Genomic DNA, 8605 nt, shown 5'->3' on the forward strand with positions numbered 1-8605 from the left:
GTTTGTTCGTGTTAATCACCAAATACTATATTCCATAAGGCTATCATAAATAAAAAACAATAATAATTTCAAATATATAACAATCTACATAATCAAAACCCCATTAAGCAAAAGGAGAAATGGGTTGGCCCTCGATATGTCAAAATAAGCACAGTTCTCAAATATTACAATATATGGCTTTCACGTCCATAACAAAACAGAACAAAACCCCATGTTTCATATACATTGCCACATTGCTGAAACATGCACCAGCAACGGCAACCAAAAATGCAGACAGGGCTACCTACATCCGACTCGTCAAATCGAATACAATTTAACACGAAACCAATCATTGAACGTCATCGAGAGACGCTTAGCATCGCAACGTGTGTAGGACTCGTATGCAAGGTGACATGAATGTGCTGGGTTTCAGCACTGTCCAATGCTGCTCTTGATATGAACATGTTGTTGATATGATTTGAAGAAGTGAAAGGAAACTCAAGTCCTTTGGCTTGTAGTGGCTTCCAGCGACCCCCTCGAGCGCCTTAACTTGAGTTCGAGATCAATGAGGAAGTAGCATTTAGTTTGCTCTCTAACATAGCAGGCATTACCGTTTAATTTATTGAGAAGTCTGCGTGACAGATTTAGGGCGAGGCCTTGCTCTGAACTCCACTGTTGTCCTCCTCCAACCATATCTTGGATTAGTTCAGGAGGCAGCCCTTGACCTGGATGTGACATTCTACACATACAAAGAAACCAAAAACAATAAAAAATCAATGTCCCAGCTCTGTCTTTCAAGATGTCAGCTTTCACATACTTCGACTATTCTCACCGACGGTCGTCTAACTCTACTACATTTGTTTGCTACAGGAACTCGTAAGATATTAAATCTTAAGTAGGTATTCATCTTAGCTTAAATTCATTCTCTCTAAGTAATTGATTACTTTCATTGCCCATATTGGCCACTAAGCCAACCCCATGGTTGTTTTTTCCTTTCGAGCTTCCCCCAAAGTTTTTAAAATACGTCTGCTAGGGAGAGGTTTCCACACCTTTATTAAGAATGTTTCATTCCTCTCTCCAACCGATGTGGGGTCTCATAATCCACCCCTCTTTGAGGCCCGAGGTCCTCGCTGACACTTGTTCCTCTATCCAATCAATGTGGGATCTCACAATCCACCCCCTTTCGGGGCCTAGCGTCCTTGCTGACACGCCGCCCAATGTCCACCTCCCTTTTCGAGACTCACCGTCCTCACTGGCACATCGCCTGGAGTCTGGATCTGATACCATTTGTAACAGCCCAAGCCCGCTAGCAGATATTGTCCTTTTGGGCTTTCCCTCAAAATTTTTAAAACGTGTCTGCTAAGGAGAGGTTTCCACACCCTTATAAAGAATATTTCGTTCCCCTCTCCAAATGATGTGGGATCTCGCAATACACATAAAAATGTCTAGGCATGGCTCAAAACTGATAGTCACGTGTGGACTGAATAGTTACTGAAGAGGAATTTTAGTTCACTAAACAACCTTCATCTCCTGAATCAAAATCCCTTGCAGTATGCGATATGTTCACTTTCTTTCAAGATCCATACAAAAGTATACAAGACAAAGCTATACAAAGAAAATATGATATAAAACCAGGAAAAAAAGTGAGAAACACAAGCAAAAAGGAGGAGTTACTGGAGAGTACCTGATCTGCAAGTGAATATGTTCATTTCCATCTTGTATAAGCTTCAAACCAGCTGAAATTTTGATTTCAACCCAACCGTCCAGAGCAGGCGTGTTCTGCACTACGCTAAGTAAGAAATCTGATAAAACCAGCTGAAGTTTAATTTGATCGCCACAAAGAGTTAACACTTTAATTTCTTCCGGAATTTCATGAAACAGTTGTATGTTCTTCTCTCTGACAACAATCACGATTTGACAGATAATGGCATCCAGAACACTCCCGAGGACAAACTCGTCTCTGTTTATCTGTACTTGGCTGTTAAACCAGGAGAAAAATCAGAGCAGCATAGGACAGACTTGAGCAGATTATAGACATAAAAATGCATAACAAAATAATTGACAATATGGGTTCGATTGAGGCTAAGATATCTGTGAACTTTTTACGGAGAAGAAGAATATTGTGAGATATCTGCAGGAGAGATATGTTCTTCAGGTATACTTGGCTTCATTCAGCCACTGTCGGAAAACCTTGTTGAGGATTATTGAGAGGAGTAGTTCTACGATGGCTGATTAAGAGGAAGATCATGAGGATTATTGAGAGGAGTAGTTCTACGATGGCTGATTAAGAGGAAGATCATGAGGATTATTGAGAGGAGTAGTTCTACGATGGCTGATTAAGAGGAAGATCATGAGTTTATAAATAAGGAACATTATCTCCATTGGTCTGAGGCCTTTTAAGGAAACCAAAAGCAAAGCCATGAAAGCTTATACTCAAAGTGGACGATATCAACCATTGTGGAGGTCTGTGATTCCTAACATGGTAACAGAGTCAGGTCCTTAACTTAGCCATGTTCATCGAATCTTCAAGTTTCGAACAAAGTAGTTGTGAGCCTCGAATGTGTAGTCAAAGGTGACTCAAGTATCGAACAAAGGTTTATTTTGTTTGATGGCTCCAGAGAAGAAATCGAGCCTCCGTTAAGGGGAGTCTCAAAGGTGACTCAAGTGTCGAACTAAGGATTCACTTTGTTTGAGGGCTCCAGAGAATGACTCGAGCTTCGATTAAGGGGAAGCTATTCGAGAGCTCCAGAGAATGAGACCTCAGGAGAGGCTCTATGGTGTACTTTGTTCAAGGTGAGGATTGTTGAAAATTATGGAGAGTAGTAGTCCCAAAACCAAAGCCATGCGATTCCTACAAACCCTTCTCCCAGGTAAGTTATATTGGTGTCACCCCTCGAATATAGACTTAACATCATTTCTCCCATCATCTTTTAGAAAACAAACCTGATTCTCATTAATAACTTACATCGAGGATACGATACATGCGAGGAAAATATTATTCTAATCCTTGGGTGCAATGAAGAAATTTCCTTGTTGCCCTGCCTAGAAACGATCGAACAACCTACAGATGTGCTTGTCGACCTTCTCATTTCTCTTCAAGTAGATTACTACAAATGTTGGACAATATGAAAATGCTACTTTAGTTGATAAGTAAGATCATATTTGACAAGGCTAACTACGTGTTCTATTTCTCACTAAGGTGTTTAGTGGGCTATACCTATTTCATTCATCCCCTAATATGTCTCTTAGCCCTCAAGTTTTGACTTATGTTTTCACCAGTTGTCCTTTGGCACTCACTTCAGTGGATGCTTCATACTTTTATGCAGAAGCTTTGTGTCAAATAAAGTGATTGTTAAACGACTTGCAAAATTAAGAAGTCCATGGCATGGTTTACGAACGAAAATCACCAGCAGGACAGAAAAAAGAAAGTGAACGTTTGCCGAGATGGTACTTACCCCACTTCTAAACTTCTGAAGTCCATATCCTCAATGATTGCCATGATCTGTCTCTCGCACGCATCGCTAGTAACAAGGAAGAGTTTCTGGTTGTCTGTAATGCCAGAATTTACAAGGAGTTCATGAGTAAATTTGATGCCATTTAAAGGATTTTTCATCTCCCGCTTTAAGTAAGTCAACTCCTTAAGCTGCAAATTGCCCCGTCTTTCGCCCAGGCCGAGTCCTTCAGAGACCCCTTGCAAGTTTGGCTCAACAACTTGCAGGAAACAGATACAACCAATGACATTTCCTTCTGCATCAGTCCTTTTGTTTGATGTTAAAAGCACCTCCACATAGTCACCATTCTTATTGAAAAATCCTAATGGAAACTTCTCAGTTTGTTCACCACCAATGCCTTGATATAATAGGATCATAAACCTAGTGAGGGTATCTAGATCTTTCAACCTACAGAAGTTCCCAAAAATCTCCCCTACAAGCATTTTCCCTATAACTTCATCTTTACTCCAACCAGAAAGCTTCTCCATGGCAGCAGTCCATTCACAGCAGTAACCATTCTCGTCGGAAACGAAAATTGGTGGAATCAATGGACTCAGACTTTCAATGATTGTCCTATAATCTCCCTGCAGACGGATAAATCTATCCCTCATGCCCTTCTCCGACGTTATATCTTGCCCAACAAAGCAAACCCCAATAACTTTATTTGTGTAATCCCTACTTGCGCAAGCATTAACTACAATATACACAGCTGAGTTTTCTTTATCAGTTCCAAACTTTCTCAGTTTTAACTCCACATTTTTGTCTTCCACACCTGAAAAACACAAGGACAATCATATAACAAGGGAAGGGGCGAAAACGAAACAGTAGAGGGCTATTGCTATGCTGTAACATTGATGATCAAATCAATAGTTAGCTTCATAAGCTATAAGCGAACTAATATTAATAAATGCCACTGATATCTACACTTACCTTGCAGAGCATGAAGAACTAAATTTCCAACAGTTCCACGTGAATCATCATGAACGATTTCATCAAGAGATCTCCCCAAAGCTTCTCCAGTTTGTAATCCTACGAGTTCAGCTATTTTAGCATTCCATCCATTGATCACACCAGTTGAGTCAACCCCAAAAATTGGAGCGGTTGCTGTTTCAATCAATCTAACCATTTCACAAGCTACTGAACTGAGTTCGCCGATGTCCTGAGACAAAGTATCACTCTGCTGGACAGACATTTCTGCCTTCGAATCACTGTCCCTAGCGCTCGAGAAAGACTCCCTCATAATAAGCTGCAATGAGTGAATGGCATTTATTTCTTGAGCTTCCCATGACATACTTTTACTCTTTGCAACTTCAAGAAATGCTTTAAATGATGACCTTGGGTGCATTCTTCCACCATCATCCTTATCATCTGGATGATGCTTGGCTCCTCCCCATTGGATTTCTTTTGCGGCATGGGAACGGAACCAGAATAAGAAATCTTTTGAACTAATTCTTGCAGCAGTCATACCACATATTGCATCACCTAGTGAAGCAGCTTCGGGATAGCCAGCATCAGCCAAGCTATCCGTGCTCAGTCCTGTAGAATCTCCATGGTTATTGAGTATCCACTCGACAAGGTTTTTAACTTGGGCTTCAGTTGGAGTTACACCTAGTAGACAACATGCCCCCTGATAGTACAATGCAGCTCCATCACACTTCACGAGATCCTTTATACTAGGTGACTGGGTCAGCAATGCATAAGGGGAGCCTCGGAGGAGCATGTCACAGAGTAAGGTTTGTGTCTTGAGAACCTTTTTCTCTGTTATTTGTAATGCCAATTGAAGCTCCATGTAAAGTTGCAGCCCGAAAGCCTGCATGAGAAACTCGCAAGCATAACGAAGTGGGAAAGGGACATATCGTGGTGAAGTATGGTGGCACACTACCAGGCCCCATAACCTTGTTGGAGAGTCATCACTGTTCATGATTACTGCCATTGCCAATGAGGCTATGGAACCCATATTTGCCATGTACTGCAAATGACAACTATGTGGTGATCGAAGTGTTGAATTAACCAAACAAAGAGGCTGCTTTAGCTCATCACTTTGAATGACCTGCACAGGCTTCGCGTGGCAATCACAAATCATCCTAACGCGGTTCTGCTTGAACAAGAAACGAGCAGCTTGGGGTATATCAATGGCAGGATAGTGCAAACCGAGATATGGCTCCAAGTCCGACCTTCTGATTTCTGACACTACTTCACCATGTGCATCATCATGGAACTTATACACCATCACTCTATCATACCCTGTAAGCTTCTGAACATCCTCCACAACCGTATCACATAAAACACCAATATCACCACCAGGTAGAGCCTGCAACCTGGAAATGGCTCGAACCGCAAGTTTCTGTGAATGCACGGCGCCGGCAAGCGACAGTGCAGGATCAACAGACCGTGCAGGCTCCAAATCAATTACAATCCCCACATCAATCCTATGCAATATGGCATAAAATGGCTTCTGGGTATTCCTAGAATAAACCCAAACAGGATTCAACAGCGAAATCTCCCTGGATGAAGCCGCTTTCGCCAAAGAAGCACCGGAGGAAGGCGTAAACAGAGCTCTTATATGAACCCCAATTAGACCCTTCCCCGGTGCCGACTCAAACTGATAATTTATCCCCAATAATTCAAAACAATTCTCACTATAGCTAATAATCTTAAGACTAGATTCTTCAATCGCAAGCAAACAACCAAACGGTTGAACCGTTCCACCCCTCTGAATCTTAGACAGATAAGCAGTAATTTGTTCTTCAGGTACAGACTGTGGAGCTTCAAGAACTGATCTCGAATAGTTAAAAGACTCACCAGAGGCATCCGATTGCTCAAACTTGTTCAAAAGCCCAGCATCAACATTGTATTGCACAAGTGCCGCAGCTCTGTTGTCGGTGCTAGCGGTGTTGCTCGGACGAGCCCTGGTATTGCTTTCCGCCGAGGACGAAAACGCCGCCATTCCTCTTCCTCCTCCCCGACTATTCTCCATGAGTGTATCCGGAAGGATTGAAGTGAAATTGTTGGATTGGTTGTTCAGAGAAACGAAGGAGGAAGCTGGAGGTTTATCTCCATCAGTGAATTCATCGCTTGAAACAGGTGCCGTACGACTCAGAGAAACTAGGAGGAGCTGGTTTGGTTTTGGCTTTTATCTTCCCAAGAAGTGACTCGTCGTCATCCCTTGTCGCCGATTCACAGTCCATCTCTCTGTTTAGCTTGGAATTTACTCGCCTTCGTTTTTGGATCAGCATATTTCACCACTCCATGTTCCCTTCCTCCTTCCTTTTCCTTTTCCTCATTATTATTTTTTTATTATTTTTTTTATTTTTATTATTTTTAATTATTATGTCCGTTGGTTTCACCCTCTTAACCTCTGAAACTTTATCCATAAACGGTAATAAATCAATTTTCATTTCATCAAATTTTATCCATTTCTATTAATAATACATCGATCATATTTTCATTATATTTAAATGTTTAGTTTGATTTCAAAAATATATATATATATTGACATAATTCTTTAAAAGAGCGATGGAAGGTAATAACAAAACTAGGACTACTTACAACTAACTCGAAATTTGGGGTTGAATTGATGGCCCCAACAATCTAAGTAGAATATGATAGGGTTGGACTGTAACACTATTTTCGAGTTGACCTAATAAAAAAAAATCTAACACCTAACTTTTATGGTCTGGATTGAATATTCTGAGTTGGTCGAGTTTTCGAGTCGTATAAATACCTCTAAACAAGATTAAAAAATTTATAGGTAAAAATGACATTTATGATAATAAAATTTTAAAACTAAATAATCACGACCTAAAATATTTTATATATATATATATATTATTAAAAGATAATAATGAATGGCAAGTCAACTGATAAGGTGCAACTCAATTAAGACGTTAGCAAAAGTGAAATAGTTTAATTAATTGTAATCTCAAGTCTGTAATATATAATATTTCTAAAAAAAAAATAGAAAATAATTTATTTACCATTGTTAGAAGCTGAAAAATTAATTTTAGATTTAAAAATATATTGAACTAAAAACGTGGGCATTCCCACGAGTAAGATTTGGACAGCACCTTTGAGCATTTATAAATTGGTCCATTTATTCTCAAAAAAAAAAAAGAAAAAAAAAAAAGAAGAATAATGGGTCCACTCTCCAAAAATAAAAACATATTTTTTATTTGTTCAAATATTATTTTAGATTTTAGATTTTTATATTTTCAATAAAAATAATTTTCATAGAAATTACATTCTTTCCTAATAAAATTAACCATAAACTAACAAATTAAAATATTCTATCCTTCTAATTTGTTTATATAAATTTTAGAATAAATATATATTTATATTATTATTATTATTATTATTATTATTTTTACTAAAATGAATAATATTTATGCAAATAACTAATTTTAATTTTTTTAAATATAAAAGTTTAATTTTGACATTTAAAAGATGGAATAAACTTAAAGTAGAGGGACCAATGTAATATTTAAATAAATAAAATATGAAACAAAATCACGTGGTATAGGACCACCGCCTTTGCGAAGTGCAAACCCCACCTTTTAGTATCCGTCGAAACCATTCCTAGTACTATTTTTTTTAAATATATTTTATTATTATTTTAACATAATATAATATAATAAGAAGTTAGTATTTCTTTTTTTTTTTTTTTCCTAGTATATTTTTTTAGGTAAAACTATACATTTACTATCTTAACTTAGTTTATATATTTTTTTATTTATAAATTATAAGAAAATTAAATTTTAATAAATGTTTAATAATTTTTTTTGATTTTTTATTTTGTGTCTAATAGATAAATAAATACTTAATTTTTTACTTAATACATCATTAACCTATTTAATATTTTTTAAAATAATTAACCCACTTATCATATAAAAATTGGAAAGTGTAGAGTATATAATTAAAAATTTAAAGGTATATTAAATAAAAAATTCTGTAATATATCATCCTCAATTTCTCATTTAATATTTTTTTTTTTAAAAAAAAAATCTTATTTGTTTTAGAAATGTAAAGTAAAGCAATGTGGTTAGGTTGATAGATTCATGTGGGTGTCTCTCAATGTCACTCACAGTGAATAACTAATAAGAGAATATTTCTCCTATCCTATCATCCTATGATTCTTG

The 8605-nt window shown here is 37.5% G+C and overlaps 1 protein-coding gene across 3 annotated transcripts; it reads right to left on the bottom strand.

The window, feature by feature from the left end:
- Window positions 1–89: 89 nt before the first annotated feature.
- LOC111783100 (phytochrome E) lies at window positions 90–6745 on the bottom strand. 3 transcript variants are annotated; one of them, XR_015414699.1, is made up of 5 exons: window positions 4401–6745; window positions 3435–4242; window positions 3197–3308; window positions 2945–3086; window positions 1817–1957 (listed from the first exon to the last, which is right to left on the bottom strand). XR_015414699.1 is itself a non-coding variant. In XM_023663983.2 (4 exons), exons 1-4 carry the CDS (start codon window positions 6445–6447, stop codon window positions 478–480), a joined length of 3390 nt encoding a protein of 1129 aa, XP_023519751.2. In that variant the 5' UTR covers window positions 6448–6743; the 3' UTR covers window positions 90–477. The 3 variants fall into 3 exon arrangements, 1 of the variants encoding a protein (XP_023519751.2); XM_023663983.2 differs by lacking the exons at window positions 2945–3086; window positions 3197–3308 and adding an exon at window positions 90–718 and having other exon boundaries at window positions 1664–1957; window positions 4401–6743; XR_015414698.1 differs by having other exon boundaries at window positions 2945–3308.
- Window positions 6746–8605: the final 1860 nt, after the last annotated feature.

This window comes from Cucurbita pepo, chromosome 20 (genome assembly GCF_057944985.1).
Source record: "Cucurbita pepo subsp. pepo isolate OVF chromosome 20, ASM5794498v1, whole genome shotgun sequence".
Lineage (NCBI taxonomy): Eukaryota > Viridiplantae > Streptophyta > Magnoliopsida > Cucurbitales > Cucurbitaceae > Cucurbita > Cucurbita pepo.